We start from the raw sequence: 18,133 nt of genomic DNA, 5'->3' as shown, positions 1-18,133 counted from the left end.
AGGATGCATCGACCATCTGCAATGCTCCGCAGAGTCCTGCGAGCCTCTTTGCTGCCTCTGCATGGTGTCCGCGGTCGCCGCTGCCCTGACCATCGGCTGGCGAATTTTTACCGTGCGACGGCATCCTTGGCTTGTCCATTGGGCAGCGATAAAGGCCATGGGCATCATCAACAGACAGATCGGCCATTCACACATGTACATAGCCTCTGGTGGATTCTCCTGGCTTGGACCTTGGCTTTCTCAAGTGGTGCTGGGACATCGTCTCCAAGTCCAGCGGCGACATGGAGCTTGATTCAATGTTCCCAATTTAGTGCCCACAGCCCACAGCCTCCAGATGCCCCCCCTGCCCCGTTGTCCCCGCTGCCGGCCCTAGTGCAAAGGGGAGGGGGGGTGCCCGCTACTGGAGCTTGAGGGGTGCGCATCAGCATTGAACGACCATCAATTCTCGCCACCTAGGGCAGAGGTGGATGAAATATAAACCACAAACTCAATCGCCCGCTCGCTGCGCTGCGCTGCTCTGCTCTGCTCACCTTTCTCTCCATCTTTCCCACACTCTTTTTCTCGCTGGAACATCAATTGCAGCGAAATCGTGTTGTGTAGAAAGGTCTTACCTGAGCCTCAACGCCACCGCTTTCAGACAAGTCTTCGATCCACGTACACGCCACCAAAACTGGTTTCTCACATTGTGAGAAATAGAAAGCACTTTTTTCCTCCAAACTCACGCATCATCACAGCAATGGCTTCCAGACAGACCATATTCGCTCCCATGCTGCGGCACGCTACGCGAAGTGTTGCCCCTGCCACCTTGCGGCCGTCGTTCGCCGCCGCTCGCAATCTGCACAACATCCCACCTCGAAGCAACAAGCCTGGCAGTTACTCTCGCACCGATGCTGACATTGAAGTCGAGCATCCCGAAGAGCATGAACTGCCTTCCAGCAAGCCAGTCCTGGGTACTGGTGGACAGTTCGTGAAGCCTACTCTCCCCAGCTTCTCTCTTGATGGCCGTGTTGGTGTTGTCACTGGAGGTGCTCGTGGTTTGGGCTTGGTTATGGCTCAGGGCATGGTTTTTTCCGGTGCTGATGTTGCCCTTGTTGACATGAACAGTAGGTCGCATTCTTCCCTATAGACTGTTGCCTTGTTCAGGTTCCTCAACTAACCTGATTTATAGAGGAAGAAGCTCAGAAGCAGACCCAATTGCTCATGGATGCCTTCCACCGTGAGAACCCCAATGCTCAGCGGTAAGATCTCTGATTCCTTATACACGTATTCAAAGAACATGAGAATATGTTTGTTCTAACTGTTGTTCTTTCAAGAATCCCCACCGTCACCGCCCACTATGCCGACGTCTCCGACCCTGAATCCGTCGAAAGTTGCATTGCTGAGGTTATCGAGCAGCACGGCAAAATTGACCACCTCGTCACATCAGCCGGCTTTACTGAAAATTTCGAAGCCGTGAACTACCCCATCGACCGTATGCGTAAGCTATGGGCCGTCAATGTCGACGGAACGTACCTTTTTGCCACTTCTGTGGCCCGTCATCTCATGGCGCGCAAAGCGCCGGGTAGCATGGTCATGATTGGTAGCATGTCTGGCGCCATTGTCAACGTTCCCCAGCCTCAGGCGTAAGTGATTCCTTGGCGATCCTGTGTAACTCACTTTATTCCGAATCCCCTGGTCGACATGATGCCGATCGCGAGCGGGGTGCAGGGGGTGTGGATTTCGATCTTGTATGGAGTACATGTGCTTGAGAAGAGACCAATTGCTGACCTTACGCTGCTATTAGTCCCTACAACGCTGCCAAAGCTGGTGTGCGCCATCTGGCAGCTTCTCTAGCCGTCGAATGGGCTCATGCTGGAATCCGCGTCAACTGTATCTCCCCTGGATACATGCTGACTGCACTGTGAGTGATGAAGCACAAACGAGCAAGCTCAGTTGCCGAAATACTGACATTCCGCCCTTACAGCACTGAAAAGATTCTCGACGAGAACCCCGATCTTAAGCAGAAGTGGACCTCACTTATCCCCCAAGGCAAGATGGGTCAACCTCAAGACCTCATGGGCCCTGTGTCCTTCCTGCTCTCCGATGCCAGTAGCTACGTCACTGGTGCCGACATTCGCGTCGATGGCGGATACACCGTGACCTAAGCGCAGATGCTAACTGCAATAAATATAAAACAAATGAAAAGTCTTGACCGGGGAATGACATTTACAAGCGAGGCTGGGACGGGCAAAAGAAGCATCAGTCATTGTATGAAATGACCTAAATGGGCTCGGTTTTCCTAGTGTGCATTAGGCGTTGGGGAGTTTCATGACGGGTACTACTGTCCAATTTTTTTTCATCAAGCTAGTAATAATGATAGTTGCATGTCTGCAACACAGTCTTTGAACAGCATATGTGTCAGGTAATCATGTGTCTGGTCAAAGTCAAGCAGGCTATCATCACCTACCAAGTACTTTGGAGATCAAGGACTTGGTGACGTATTAGGAGCGTGGGCATTTCCCTTCCATGTAAGAACCCTTGCACTATTAGTTATACTGCCTACTGAGTGTAGGCTGTCCACTGGTCGCCCAACATGAGAGATCTGCAGGATTGATAGGGGGTTATTCTGCTTGAAGTCCCTCCAAGATGCCGGAATTGCAAGCGGACCTAGTTCATCGAGTAGTTGGCTACGTCATCGACCATAAGGGGTATCCGCCTGCCTACCTGAGTAGGTAGATAGATAAGAGGTCGAAAGTAATCGACTGATCGAATCAGTGTCAGTCTACAGACATGCGTCTGTCGAAAATCGAGCCTTGGCGAATATCAATGTTATGCCTTTGGGCAAAGGACGAGGGCATTGCAGTCAATGAGGGGAGGTTTTGGTATCCCCTTAATCATGCTGTATGCTTGGTATAGACTGAGAGCTTTCAGTGATACCTCGTCTTTCCAAGTCTAGTCTGATTCATCACGAAGATGATACGATTGGCAGCCGGCTAGATAGGACCGGGTGCGTGTCGACATATCTCGGTCTCGTTCTTCCTCAACGCCAATCTTTGCGTCTTCTCGCACAGAATGATGCACTCGACGTGCCGAATTTCTTGACCTTTGGGAACAGCAAGGCTAGCCAACACGGCGTAAGCCAGAACCATCAGGCTAGTGAATGCCGTCCAGACGTCTGGAGGAAAGGGTCACTTGACGACAAGCACCCCTCTTACATCCACTCTTGGACTGGCGCCACAGAGTTGTATTGTCGGAAACTGATGGAGATAAAAGCGGCGCCGTGCAGCCTCACATGCAACAACTTGGCCTGTTGGTGCGACCATCACTCTGGCTTATTGATGCTGGGGCGCAGGTTCGAGACTTTCAGCCGTTTTCCTGTGCAGCTCACTGCATGACACCATGTCTAGCCCTCATGTCAACATTAGACATGCTGATGGTCAGGTATAATTCTAGATGTGAACTCCGCAGTAGGTTAAGAAATTTGGAACTTGTTTCTGTAAAACGCTACCGCGTGAGGCGGGACAAGATTTTCTCGCGAAGAAACTCCGAAAAGCTGTACTATCATGGACAGTAATTTCAGGTTTGCGTAGTATGGCATCGTGGTTCATTTCGTGCAGTTCTAAGGAGCTGTGAGTAAATATTGTGCAGGAGTTGCAGACTACATGTCCCATCAGCTTGCGCATACCCTAGGCAGTTAGTTGTCTTGGCATGCTGTGTTTGACACCGTTCAAGTAACCTACTGGCACCTCGTCCGAACTTCAGAGTACAGATAGAACCGATTCTTCGGATTCAGCTTTCACCTTGATAGAACGGTGGAAGGATACCTCGATAGCAATCATATATTGTATTATTCTCGGAAATCCAGTGCTGACAAAAATGAAATGCTCCTTGGCACGTCAAGAGCATTGATCCGGCACCCAACATGCCTCTATTATGCTTTAATGCATCGACGCTATAGTATGCTTGTGGTGCATGTGCCCCCAGAGAGCATGCCGACAGAAGACGAGCCGAATCATGTAGACAAGCGTCTAAAGGAAAGTGCATACGTATTGGATACAGCTAGTGTGCTCGAGGCGTCCCGTGACGCCGATATTTGCAATAGCAGAGATGGTAAGGCTTGGTAAGCCAGTATTGTTTCGGGAGAAAAGGGTCGTTTCTAGTGGAAGCCCAGGCTGATCTCCTCTAATTCCATGCGAGCAGCCTGATCCATCCCACTGGGGCGGAATATGACTTGATATCTTTGCATCGGTGTGCCTTGCATTAGCCTCTGGCAGTCATGTCTCGATCGTCTCGGAGTCGCGGCCGGCCGCACTGGAACTGATCGAGCCGGGGAGCTAGCGTTTTGCTATCCAAGGTGCATGTTGATTGAAATACAACAGCTGGTGTACATCAAAATCGTACATCAGGACTCCTTCTTTGATTTAATGCCACACGTACTAGGGGTTGGCGAGGTGCAACTCGCCGAATCATCAGACGTTGCTTTCCAAGTTGGGAAAGAGCCACCGAGTCCCTGGATCGAGCCCAGTTGCATACCACATGGAAAGCAGCAGATCCATGTCGGCTCAATGACGGATGATGAATGGGATACTAGCTAAAACTTCACAAATACGCAATTCTTGGCCTTGTCACGATGTCATTGTGCTCCGTGCCAAAGTGTCTCTCAATTTCCTTCATCCATCCAAGCGCTTATTTCGCCGGCCGGGAATACTGGCCTGTGTTTATTTGGTCGCACTCGCCAAGTCCTTGGCCTTGCCCTCACAACCTTCCTCAGCTCAACAACAAATGAGGAAGAGTGATTTGTATGTATGTACTCCGTACTCCGTAAGTGTGCCGCTGCCCATGCTTTCCTACATCGCTACTTCGTTCCATTGATGCCGAAGGAATGTAGAAGAAACCAGCAGTGCGATGAAAAGCTGAAATACATATGGCAGCGTCACACAACTGACCACATCCAATTTTACGCAGATGGAGGAGACCAGGTGACAGGTCATTTTCGAGGGCCCGAGATTGCCATGACATCGACAGAGCTTGGGCGCATAGTGTGACTGGCAGCTGTTTTGTTTGGCTGTACCAGCTGGGCGGGAACAAACAAGCTCAAGGGTCCCATGGCTCCCTCGAGCCCAGTTTGGAAATTCATGCGCCATCAGCAGCAGCACAAGACAAGTACTAGTACTTGCTATCCCTCCATGTCTCGGGGACGAATCCTCACCGTCGAAGCTTCTTCGAGAAAATATTTGGCCTTGGATATTGTCTTACTGTCATGGAAGCTACTATTATCGAGGGTCCAAAAGGTCTGGAAAGCAAATACCACCACCACCATTTGCGGCAGTCTGGTGGCCAAGGAGGAATGCGGTGTAATCAGTCTGGGCTGGCACGCTGAAGCTGCCCTCCGAAGCCGTCAGAAACAAAGAGTCAACCAAACGACTACCCAGAGAGCAGCACGCCACGTCGATGGACCCGCCAGATTCTTGACCAAGGAAATACAGTTTATATTGGCCTTGAGCAGAAAATAACTGTACAATTGTGCCGCAAACGACCGCATGAGGCAACATGTTGTGAGTGTTTTATTAGCTCCAGTCTTGAGTCATGTTGGGCCATTCTAAGAGAACCGATGGATAATTCTCTTCACAGAACTCCGTAGCATCACGGAACCATGATATTAAGCTCACAGCTATTGCAATTACAACGCAATCCGGGGACAGCGGTTGAACCACCGATCCAACTATCAACAGCGAGTAATTCGACATGCCAGTTCTGACAACAATATGAATTACAGCCAGAGACATATTGTAGAATCATACGGAGTATTTGCCTCAATTCATGTCCCGGATTCGGAAGGGTCAGGGTCTTGGGTACCCCTAGGCGGGAGATGCAGAAAAGCGGAGCGCGGAGTACTCCTCCGTAAACAGGCCCTCGAAGTCGGCGTCGGCCTAGGCTTGGGAGCAATGCAACCACTGCACAGCCCAGTTTGATGCCCAGCGCTTAATTAATAAGAGCCAAGGACGGGGCCAAGATGAAAGCTCATCTGCATCGAGCTGTGCGGAGCGCACACCGACTTCAGAATTGGAGCTCGGCCCCTGGAGCCTTCGTCACGCGGCCAACGCCACGGTCCTGGTGACCTCTCGCTAACTCTCGGGATATGTTGAATATCGGCAAATGATGTGCGGCGAGGCAAGGAATATTGGGATCGCTGGCTCCAATGCTTCCTTCAGGGAGTAGTATTTGATCACTTCTCAGATGCTGGGGCAAGGACTGAGACGTTGTTGCAGTTTGGTCCTCCCCATCTCGAAAGGCACTCCAGACATTGCGATTGTACATACATGTGTTTCTGAATACTACCTCGGTGTACAAAAGGCTCTCCCTCGATTTGACGCGCCGCCTGGGTGTCACAAGATATCCATCCCTGCTTGACGAGCACAGTCAGACAAACAAATAGCAGTTGAAAGATTGCGAAATGCTATGGGCACGCCTTGTCACGTTTTGAGCAGCATTTGACAAATGCCGTTTGCTACTGGCCATGATTACCATGCACGTCCAGCCACTGGGAGCCGGGAGCCATGTCTCGTTCCCTGGCTGAGGCTCTGCCCTGTTCTTGGCCTCTGATACTGAAATAGAGCTTTGGGACATCGATGACGGCGGCGGCAAGGATACTAGTTAGTATGTACCATGATTGTGGAGGGCAGGGTCCCGTGCCTCTTTCATGTCAACCCCTGCTTTCCAATGCTCTTGGCCCCACGGACAAGAAAGATGGTTATTTACGGAGGAGTCAAGGCTACGGAGGACTACTGCTAGTACGGAGTTGATTCAGTCCAGACCAGCGCAACAGGACTGGTTGGTGGCTGGCAAAGACTGGATATTGCTGCGCTGTAAAGTACTAACGAACGAGCAATAGTGACTATGTAGCTTGGAGATGTGTTTAGTGAAGCGGCAGTTCTGGCTGTGGTCATGATGCGAGTGTTCAGGGGGGTGCATGGCTCAGTTATCCGTGGCCGGTCAAGTGCACGGCGAGGTGCGTCTCTTCTGCTTTTCTTGTTGGGCGTCTATTTCCCAGAGCCGGAGGCTGCAGCTTGCACACATGCAGCATCTTGTAGCAGCAAGACGGATTGAAAGAAAGCTTAGAGAGTTTTTGCGTGTGTGAGCGACGTCTGCGTAGGCGAGGCGAAGGTGGACTGCCGGCCTGCCTGTCACGAGACCGCTTCATATGAGTACTAGTAGTAGTAGTAGTAGTCGCTCTTGTGCGGGTCCCGGTGGCTAGAAATATTGAAGGGATAAATAAACAGACATACTGTAAAGTGTCGACTGATGCCTCCCCAATTTCTCCGCAACTCGACCTTGACACAGCTTTCTCAAACAGCCTGGGGTCCGAGTGTGAGTCTGGATCTGGATCTGGATCTGGATCTGGATCTGAGTTCTCCGCGGCGACATATTTAGCCGTGGATCTATCAATTCCGCATCTCACAGCGTCGACGCCAGAAGCTGTCGATCTCGTACATACTGAAGGGCCCTGGCCGCTTGAGCACTGCTGTTGCCAAGCTGAGCATCAGCATCAGCATCAGCATCCCAGATAATAAGCTACGCCAGGTAGCACAGGGTTGGGGTACGGAACCGGAGCACGGCGTGCATTGCGCAGTGTGCGGTGTGCAGTGGTGGTCTGTGAAATCTGAAGTCTGGGCTGGAGCTGTCGTCAACCTGACGCATCCAAGGGTTGGGACCTCGAGACGTCAGTGTGAGAAGCAAGACGATTGATGTGTATGTATTGACGTGGGCGTTGGGCTTGGAAGATTCCTCGCCAGCTGGGTCCATCTGGCGGTCATCTGGCGGTCATCTGGCTGGCCCCAGTTCCGACACCGCAAGGCCTCCACTCACCATTGAAGGGTATCCCAGTGCCAGGCCCAGGCCAAGGGACGGCGCACGGAGCACCGAGTACTCCGTACGTGAGCACCTTTAGACTTCAGGGGACCCAACTTTCTGCGGCTTCTAAAGTTGGCAGCTTGAAACCCCCAGTGGGCTGCTCCTGCCCAGACATCGGGAACCTGGTCTGGCCCGGCTAGCTGGCTGGCTCAAGCTGGGTGCCTCTGCCTCTGCCTCTGCCTCTGCCTTGTCGGCAGCCCGCGGCGTCGTGACTGCTTGCTTGGTTGCTCGTTGATGTCAAGACACGATTGAATCTCAGTCCGGGCTGGTCTGGTGCGTGCTTCTAGGCATCGACATCTGGAAGCTCCCCAGCCCTCAAGTGCTCCAACCTGGCATCTCTTTCAGCCCTCCAAGGCCGTCAACTGGTCCGTCACATACGGCCTACTACTAATAATACCACGGGGGCCCGCTCGGGCTCCTGCTTTCGCCCAGTCTGCTCGCCAGTCTGGCTCGTCGGTCTGCCCGTCGCTTATCTCACTCGCGACTCATTATCAACGCCAGAACACATAAAAATTCTGACCCTCGTTTTTAAAGCGGTATTGTCGCCATTGCCATCACCCGCCAGCCCGCCACGGTCTTTCTCTCCTTCAGGGCGCCTTTTTCACCTTCATCTTTCTTCTTGGCCTCTCTCCGCCACCACGCTCTCTTGTTCTGAACACGACCAAAAGGCGCCGGCGTTTGTACCCTGCCATCCGTCATCCCGTCTTCCGTCATCCATCATCATCATCCAGCGCGGTATCCAGCATCTGGCCTCACACCCTGTTCCGATTTTCCGCTTCTCCGCTTCTCACTCGCGGCGGCTGCAAGTCGACTTGCGACGACGCCCCCCGTCTCTTGTTCAATAGCACAAGCTTGTCACCGGCCATGATGGTCAACCCTCGCAGCCAAATATAGACCCCATCCAGTGCCAACGCCTGCCTGGTTTGGACCCTCTCATCAAAATCTGAGCAGAGTCTGAGCAGAGTCTGAGTCCCTGTTGGGCTCGACTCATCTCATCTCGCCTGGTCTCGTCTCATCTCGGCGCCAACCTGTCGAGCTCACACTGCCAAAAAAAAATGGAGCCAGGTATACCCATGATACTGCCCAAGGGCATTGTCATAAACACGACCGACATCTACAAAGAAGTTGCCAGTTACCCGATTGTCCCTGCCCAAAAAATATGGGAATACTGGCATGGTACGTCTTGTCTTTCTTTCTACAATACAACAAAGATTGCATCTATTAGTTTCATCCGCCGCATTGCAGCACACGACCGAAAATAATGGCTGACATGACTTCGCGCATAGTGTATACAACAACAAATAAGAAACTCAAGGACCCAACGGCCCGCCGCTTGGAAAACTTTTGGTGGCAGGTATGGGGGAGTGACCGAAGGTATCTGAGCGGCCGAGCATTGGCCAAGATTTATGAAGATATTTCCCTTGGCCCTGCCATTGTCCCCCTTCACGGCCCGCCGAATCGTTGGGAGGGCCCGGGTGTAAGTTGCCTTGGCCAACCTAACCAACCCCCGTTTCCCCCGGCTTGAAGATTGATGCTGATGTCTTGCCATAGGTTCCTCCATTGACCAAACAACTCATAGTCGCTCATCTTCACCGTGGCCTCGACGAGACCAAACACCGACCAGAGCCGCCCCGGATAAAGTCCAATGACACCTCCATCAAGAGCCTATCATCAAGCGCCTCGAAACCTCCACCATCACACCCTATCTTGAAGAAGTCCAAAAACCCATTGTCCTCTGGGCCAAAGCCAACAGCTCGATTTGCGTCTCCACCCGAGTCGGACGATGACGGTGGCAGGGAGAGCGACATCCCCTCATCTGGAAGTACTGCAATAACGGGTTTGGAGATGGCAATGTCCACAGAGTCACCGCCTGCAGCGAGGGCAGTATCAGCACCGGAAAACGCATCGCCGGCGGGAAAACAAGCGTTGAATAGAAAAGAAAGCCCACAGTTATTGCCAAATTCCGCAGTACAGCCTTCGTCAAAAGACACAGCGCCAACTGCAACAACGCGAAGTCCAACGCAACTCAGAACAGTTTCACCTATCCCCGAACAACCACAGGACAAGGCTGAATATGAATCTACAGAACCCGAGGACAACGTGTCAACAGCGTCACATCGCCCAGCCGTTCTTAGCGCCAAGGCAGCTGGCAAGCAACCAATGCCATCCCGAAAGATCGCAAGAAAGCTGTCAAATCTTTCTCAGGAACCATCTCGCCCACCTATATCAACGTCCCTAGCGAATTCTAAAGCACGAACAACACCCGACTTGCGCTCCCCGGTATCCGCCAGGTCGCTTTCATTGACACGAACTGATACCGATAATTCGTCGACAACCGGATCCTTGACCGACTCGGTATCCATGGCGGGCCGATCACTATCGCAGAATGGATACGCACGGAAGGGTTCGTTGTCGCAGGGTCTTTTTACAGGAGCGCTGGCCACTACCACAAACGTGGCCGCGAAGGGGCAAATTATTGATCAGGCGGGCTCACTTCCGACCTCAGGTGTTATTGACCCATACGTGGAAGATGATAACCTTGCGTCACGGCCGTCTGCTACCTCTTTACTGGAATCGCGAATGCAGCCCACTCAACCAAGTCCTGCAGCTAGTGTTCCCATGGGTCGAACCAGAAGCCAGCTCACGCTTCTCCTGGAACGAGAAAAGACCAAGAAACACTAATATACTCGACAACCAGCAGATATGATGCTCGATATCGACTCACCAAAACGGCATTACGTGGATCGACGAAGAATACGACATCTTGCCACAGCATCTTCCGCCTCCTAATAATGCCATAAACAATTCCAGTAACATTTTGATTCCCTTTTTCTTAAATCATTCCCACGTTTGCCAAATTTTAGCTTCCCGGCACCAAACCACTGGTCAACCCAATCGAAAGAGAGCAGTGGGCTTGCTCATTTACGGCATCGGCACATTGTATAGCTGTTCTTAATTTTTCTTTCTTCTTCTATTATCAGGTTAAATTGCGCGAAATGGCGAGCAAATGGCACAAGCTCCACGGGCGATAATAATTGTCTTGACGGCGTTTAAAACAATCAAAAAAACACAACACGCTACATCAACGGGGAGTTTACTTGGCACTTATTTTTTTGTTTCTTTTGGTCCTTGGGAGAAAGCATGGACGGTTTCGGTTTCAGGCTCAGGTTTTGGGAAGCGTGCTTGAATTTTATGTCTTTTTTTATAACATGGTTGGGTTTAGCGGAGCATATTTAGCTATCAGATGCCAATGCATAGCTGCTGGAGGACATGTCACTGTTGAGATAAGGAACTGATCTAATACACTTGTCGTGCTTTGCCGACATCCGTTCAATACGCCTTGGGTCGAGCAACTATCCTTGGTATAGCATGAGTCTTGGATGCGCTACGTGTTCCTGACGTCATGGCGCCTTGATTCCTCTGTTTCTTCACCTCTAGCCCCAACATGGCGTATCTTACATGCCCAGAGAAATATTCAATTTGGCACCGCGAGTAATAATAAATATTAGCAATGTCACTGCTGCTCAACTTTCTTCTCTTACACGCCCTGTCCGGTACCCAAAGGACAAACAAACAATCGCTCCGACCACCGGCGCCTCCGAATCCCGGACGTGTGTGCTTCGTCCTCATCAGCACGTATTAACTAAGGATATCAAGGAAATTTTGTTGATGAACCATGGCATAGACAAGTCTTTGTTCCTTTTCGACGCCCCGAAACCCACAATGACCATGACAAAGAAGGTATCCCATGAGGCAAGATGTGTAAAATGGAGGGGGAAAAAAGTAAAGATACGAAATAGGGGATTCCGGCTGGTAAAAGGGAAAAAACTAAGGGAACGGAAAAGAACGATAAGCTGTACTTTGTTTCATGGGGCGTTGAATCACCAAAAGCAAAACACATATAAACAACCAAGACGGGTGGCTGGGTCTGAAGAGATGAGAAAGCACCACGAAGTCTAGTCGTGGATACCAAACATCTTCCGTAGTGCACCGAATTTCTTCTTCTTGTGTGGTTGAGTCTGGGCCGGCTCAGTTGTAATAAACATGTCGGGGATCTCGGGCACAGGCACCGTGTTGTCAACCTCCGGGTGACCGAGACCGACCATGCCTTGCGAGGTGCTCCTACGTCGTAGAAAAGAGCTCCTCCTCGCCTTTGATGGTCCGCCAGAAGTAGACGGGCGAGCTGGCTCTTTTAATCTGCCATTCTCAGCGTCGGTGCCTCCTGCATCAGCCAATGGCCAGCTTGGACCCCGTTTGTGAAGCGAGTTGCTGCGGAGGACCGCCAACTCTTCTGTTGTGCGCTCCAGGTCGGTGTCTTTGCGAGCCGCACTTTCGCCAAGATCCTTTGATACCTTGTCTGCCGGGTCCTTCTTGCGACGCAGTATTGACATAAAACTACCACGTCGGGTGGTGGGCCTGGGCATATCATTCTGAGGCAATGGGCTCAGAGTGCCGCGGCCGGATCGACTTTGATGAACTGAGGGCTGTCCGTTCGCAAGGGTGTCGCGTTTTGGCTGCACAATACCTTCATCTTCGTCAGGGAGATCTGGGGATACCGAATCACGTTGCGACGGGACCACATTTGAGCCATTACCGTTGCGAAGAGACTTTGGAAGATCCTTGCTCTTCGGCAATGGAGTTGGCTCATCCTCATCACTTGAATCAGCAAAGCGGCTTCTGAAGAATGATGGGGCGCCTCCTTCATCCTCGTCGCTGGAGTCAGCAAAGCGGCTTCCGCTCCTAGATTTACTTCCAAGCCCTGACGACTTCTTGAAGCTCCCCATCTTCAAACGAGAGCTCGAAGACTGAGGTCGGCCTCGTAAGGACTGGCGCATTCGGCCAGCGCCACCACTCATGGATGGCGGAGTGCCCGGAGGCAACGAAGAAAACGAGTTACGTCTAAAAGCTGGAGGTGACAACGATCGTAGACTGAAGCGCCTGGTAGGATCACTCGGAGACGGTTGCTCACGCATGCTCGCGCGCATCGACATTCGGAAATTGTGTCCGTCTCCAGATCCAGATCGCTTGCGTTTAAAGCTGCTCTGGCTGTCATCTGAGCCACGACGTCGCAGTGTGGGCTTGGTGGCGGATGTAGAGCTCAAGTCGTCTAATGACATATTACGCTTGTGTCCTTTCAGAGAAGTTGTCGTACCAAGTTGCTGATACGAGGCAGGTCGTCCAGAGCCGGATAACGCCGGCCGCAGAGTGTCACCATAGGTCTGGGAGTTTCTCAGCGATTTTCGCATTCCCACGGTAGAGACGGTTGGTGGTGTCGCAGCTGGATTCGACCTTGCGACAGTTCCATCCGCGGCTGCTTGCCTAGACACGGCAGTTTTCGCGGGAGGATGGCCATTTCTCATTGATTTCCTCATTCCGCCTGGCCGCTCGGGGCTTGCATTTCGGAGCGGTCCCGGTGCATCGGCGCGCATAGACTGGCGCATTGCGGTACGAAGCTTTGGAGTTGTATTTTCCGCGGTCTTCGGTTGGGCTGCAACAGCTGAAGCCCGTTTGGCAACGTTTATGCCATGTTCGTCGTCACCATCATCCGCAACATCCGACCATCTGGTACCTGGTTTAATCTGGTAGGATCTTTCATCGTCCATTCCGAGGGAAGGAGCAGTGACTTTCTCGGCCTGCTCCTTAGCTTCTGGCTTGGGTTCCTTAATCGCGCTGGCCGCTTCGCCGGTTTCTGAAAGGGCCTCGATTTCCAGTTGTCGACGTCTTTCGGTTGAAAGGCTCCTCCAGTATGCCTTGGCATTCTCCCAGTCATCTGGAACTTCCTTGACAGGGGTGGAATCTTCTCGTTCACCCTCAAGGCTATCCTTGGATTTCGTTACGATAGGTTTGTCCTGGACTTTCTTCGCGATTACCTTGCCGGACGTCGAGCTGTCAACTACAGCATCGAGGGACAGGAAGCCATCTCCATCAACAGCTTCCAGGTCTTCATAAGCGTCGCTAAATCTGTCGTTTTCAGTTTCCTCCTCCTCCTCCACAATGTCAGCCATACCAGTGGCAACAGCAACGGGTGCTACAGTTCGAGTAGGTGTCGACATGCCAGAGCTGTCGGATTCTTCGTCATCGCTATTATCTCCGAAGGTGTCCTCGTCATCAGGGAAACTTCCCGGCGGCGTGGCTTCACCAGATGATTGTGCACGAGGGCTTGGGTGTGAAACTGAGATAGCGGGAACACCGCCATTCGCATCCGACTGCGTGGGAATTGGTTTCGTAGGGGTAACTGGTGTTTCAGACACAACGTGACCAGATCCCTTCGAGGTAGTTGACTCAGGCGCATCCTCAGGCTCGGTGGTTGCGTCGGTATCCAAATCGTCGTCAGAACTCTCCACATGGCCATCTTGATTCGCCTCAAGGGGGTTCGGAGCTGCCGGGAGTGGTTCCCTGAATTTCGAGATATTGGCAGCATTTCTGGAAGCCAAATCCAGCGAAACAATAGACCCAATCAGGGTATCTGTTGATGGACCCATGCCAGCGGCAGCAGAGCCATTTTCAGTAGGGAACATGCGGTCTGAAGGACGGACCAGAGGCCGCTCCTCTTTTTCTCTGACCTTCTTTTCTCGAATACTTCCGAATTGTGGCAGAGCCGGTCGAGGGGTCATAGTTTCGTCCTCAGCAATGCTGACGCTCTCTTTCTTTGTAAACTTTGACACAACGTTGTGCCATGGCTTTTTCGTCTGAGGGCTTGGGATCATTGGTGAACCGCTTTGCTGATGGGGCACGCCTTGACCAACAACGACCGTGTTCCTGTCATCCCAGCTAACTCGTGCACTCTTCTTCCGGGCTAGTGCAGGATCCTCACTGTCTTGGGGGCTCAACTGCCTGCTGCTAGATGCTTCGGAAGAGCCATCATCGGACGGCGACACACCTCTGGCTTGAGTTGATAACTTCAAGGCTGACTTGCGGGGAGACACTGATCGAGGTGGTGGTTCGTGCTTAACAACCAGTTGGTCCGTAGATGACGAAGCAAAGCGCGCGGATCGTGCCGGGCTTTCGGAGTGAACACGAGCTGGGCGAGCTTGCTTGTCTGGCTTGGCGTCTCTTGGTTCTGGTTTTGTTTGTGCCTCCGTCTCAGCTGTGGGAACCGCCACCACAGCTGCTGCCGCTGCCGCCGCCGCTGCTGCTGAATCCATCTGCCCTTGTTCGTCTCCCTGTTCTTTGGTATCCTCTCGCTCGAAGTCCTCATTCACGACAGAGTGCTTCTTGCCTGGAGCAGGTCTTGCAACGACGGGTTCCGCTTCGCCAACTGTTAGCTCTTTTGTCGTACCAGCAACTTCAGGCTCCGACGCTGCCTGGACCCTCTTCTTCTTCTTCTTTCTCTTCTTCACTACGCCATCCTGCGATTGTTGAACTGCAGTTTCAGGAAGAACAACGGGGGCTGGCTCGGGTTCCTGTTCAGCCTGCGGCTCATGCTGGGTTTCTAGTTGCAAGTTTTGCTCTACCGCGGGCGCCTTTGTCCGTCCTCCCACGGTACCTTTAGCAAGGTGTGATCCGGCTCTGTTCACGCTTTGCTTTTTCCTTTTCGGCTTTTCCGGCACCTCCAGCGGTCTTTGAGAACGAGCTACAACCTCGCTTTGGGGGATCATTCGTCGTGAGTTGGGATCGTAGACAAGGGTATCGTCGACGGAGGGCGTTGGAGACAGGGCTCTAGATCGAGGATAGGAGAAGTTGATGGATGGGCTGACGCTGCCGGGCCGCGGATCGTCGACGTAAGTGGCAGACTGTTTTGCAGCATTGGCGTGTCGAGGACTGGCAGATTCTCGAGCGGTCGCGCCGCCAAACCATGTCGCCTGACCATCCTTCATTTTCTGGCTCGCTGTTCTAAATGGCTGTGTCTGTAGGACAGGTCCTCTTGTACCCTTTGTGTGTCCGTTAGTGTGCTGGCTGGCCATGATTTGGTCAACACTGGGCAATGCTGGGACAGGTGGCACGTCACGCTCCCTTGGAGCTGGACTGCGACCTGGTGAAGGTGTACGAAAGGTTCGCTCCATCATCGAACCCACACTGGGGGTTCTAGTGAGCTCGCGACCTCCTCTCACACTGCCGGTGAGGGAAGTGAGGGAAGGGCTTCTCCTGTGTGCTCTTTTTGACTGTACCTCGGCGACATTCGTCGGGGTCATCGGCCGCGCCCTGAGAGCCGCAGCGGCGGCAGCCGAAGACAAGGACGAGGTTGAGTCGCGTCGACTCATGAATACCGCTGCTGCTGCGGTGGCGGCATTGGGGTTCGCCGTTTCCCTGGTCAGGGGCTATCGCAAGTAGTTTGTTAGCACCATTGTCCAATCGCAGAGAGTTGAATGTGTCTGCATCTGCCGCTCGCTGCCGCTTCAATGGCGACAACAGCTAGGACTGATTTGAAGGGCCTAGTAACACGCCGCGCTGTCGCACCAAATCGTATACTCGACCGGCGGCAAAGCTAGGCAGGCCAAATGCACGGCTAGGGAGAGATACAAGCGACTGGTGTGCTGCGACATCTTCTTACGATGGAATTGCCCAACGGGGGTCAGAGTATATTGCAACTTACTTGGGCGGGAGGCTGCCGCCTCCGTGAGCCGCCAAACATGACGGGCTAGATATGATGAAATGGAGAGAAAGGCTCGCGACCGGACGGGATGGAGAGCTTTCTCAACAGCAGCAGCTAGGCATAGGAGTCGATGAGCACGAGGTAGTGATGAGTAGGAGAGCTGAAAGTGTAGAAGGGCAAGTGAGACGCAAAGCGATAAAAAAAAAAGGTCTCGGCAAAGAAATAAAGTAATGATGGGGGCGTGGCGTGTGGGATAATCGGATGGACGCGGTAAGGATTAAGAAAGAATAAAAAGGGAAAGCTGCTGAAGAGAGGCTCGGCGACGGAGGAAGGGGCGATCGGGATGGTTAGTGCGAAGCGCAGGGCGAGGCGGACCAGAGCGGTTCGAAGGTTTGTCGCCGTTCGACGGTAGCCACTGGTGCGGTGTGAGGCCTTGAGGCGTGGAGGTAGAAGGTTTGGATGCGACCAAGGCAGAGGGTTAACTAATCAAGGCGGGCATGGAGGAGCTCGGTAGTTGGTCCGTCTTGGACGGAAGGAGCCAGGCATGAAGAGCATGAGAACATGGGAGCTTCGGGAGCATGGAGCATGGCGCATGGAACATGGCGCGCACACCCAGGTGGCCATGGTGCCACGGACATGCTCAATGGTCCATGGCCAGAGCCGCTTTGCCGAATCGAGGCAGCCAATGGAGACGGGAGGACCATTGCGGGCCTATCAAGGCGCAAGAAATGGACGGCGCAGCGCCGGCCAACTGTCAACTCAACCAGCTCGACGGACATTTCAGCACGAGCAAAGCGATGACGACACCGTTCTGGAACGTCCAAGCGCGCCCCCACCAGCTCAGCTGTCTTGGGTGATGTCGTGGAGCAGCGACAGGGCTTTCCTCTCCATGTCGCCTTACAAGGTCCGTATGTATGTAGCATTGCGACTCGAATCAATTGCATGCTGGAGTTGGCGAGTAGTGGTGGACACCAGCAGGCCCTTAAAAGATGATTGCTATGTACTCAAATATTCCGTTCAGCCAAGTTCCAATATGACACTCAGGAGTACCATAAATATAATAGTAAGAACACTCCCTATGCTATCATTCTACACACCCTACGGAATTGACATTCAACACTAGATGCATAGAGCCACGACCTTGGCTAGCCGCCCTGTAGCGAGTCAAACATTGAACCATCCAAATGTCCTTATAGCGCCCAGACAGTGGCGCCCCGCCACGCATTACAGAGCCTGCAATAGTATTACCATGGCGCATTAAACCGCTGCGACAGCGCGTCGGACCGCAATCACCATTGACATTACCATAGTACTCCGTAGTAAGTATTCATCTCTGGTCTCCGTGGACCGTCACACCCCGACTAGCGGGTCCGGCCGGTAGGTTAGACGGTTTTGGCTAGTCACACCAAGAAACGCGCGACTCGAAATCCAGCAAAGATGACATCAGCAACCAGGCATTATTTAGTTGTGGTCCCATGAGTACACGATGTGGTGGCCGTGGAGGTTCCCGGGTAGCTAGGATAAGTCACGTAGTTCAAGATTCATAAGGAACTAACAAATTAATATAACCAAGCGGTAGTGTCAAAGCTGCGGTCTGCTGTACGCTCCCTTGTTGGGCTTCTGTCTTGAACAGACAAATCCATGCCGCGGCTTCCCGCAAGAACGGCACTATTTAACAATGGCGGTGATATAGTAAGCTTGTACCCCGAA

The 18,133-nt window shown here is 52.5% G+C and overlaps 3 protein-coding genes across 3 annotated transcripts; 2 read left to right on the top strand and 1 right to left on the bottom strand.

Moving 5' to 3' along the window:
* Positions 1–736: 736 nt before the first annotated feature.
* ARDH (D-arabinitol 2-dehydrogenase) lies at positions 737–2,144 on the top strand (the record flags this gene model as incomplete). The annotated part of the gene is made up of 5 exons (XM_014686328.1): positions 737–1,103; positions 1,169–1,238; positions 1,314–1,622; positions 1,784–1,900; positions 1,964–2,144. The coding sequence occupies 5 exons, from the start codon at positions 737–739 to the stop codon at positions 2,142–2,144; spliced, it is 1,044 nt and encodes a 347-aa protein (XP_014541814.1).
* A 6,801-nt stretch (positions 2,145–8,945) lies between these two features.
* On the top strand, positions 8,946–10,572 carry G6M90_00g091650 (uncharacterized protein; the record flags this gene model as incomplete). The annotated part of the gene is made up of 3 exons (XM_014686327.1): positions 8,946–9,066; positions 9,177–9,367; positions 9,442–10,572. The coding sequence occupies 3 exons, from the start codon at positions 8,946–8,948 to the stop codon at positions 10,570–10,572; spliced, it is 1,443 nt and encodes a 480-aa protein (XP_014541813.1).
* A 1,274-nt stretch (positions 10,573–11,846) lies between these two features.
* G6M90_00g091640 (uncharacterized protein) lies at positions 11,847–16,462 on the bottom strand (the record flags this gene model as incomplete). Its single annotated transcript, XM_014686326.1, has 2 exons — positions 11,847–16,148; positions 16,424–16,462. The coding sequence occupies 2 exons, from the start codon at positions 16,460–16,462 to the stop codon at positions 11,847–11,849; spliced, it is 4,341 nt and encodes a 1,446-aa protein (XP_014541812.1).
* Positions 16,463–18,133: the final 1,671 nt, after the last annotated feature.

This window comes from Metarhizium brunneum, chromosome 5, assembly GCF_013426205.1.
Source record: "Metarhizium brunneum chromosome 5, complete sequence".
NCBI lineage: Eukaryota > Fungi > Ascomycota > Sordariomycetes > Hypocreales > Clavicipitaceae > Metarhizium > Metarhizium brunneum.
The sequence above is the reverse complement of the archived record's forward strand: the minus strand, read 5'-3'. Positions and strand labels throughout refer to the sequence as shown.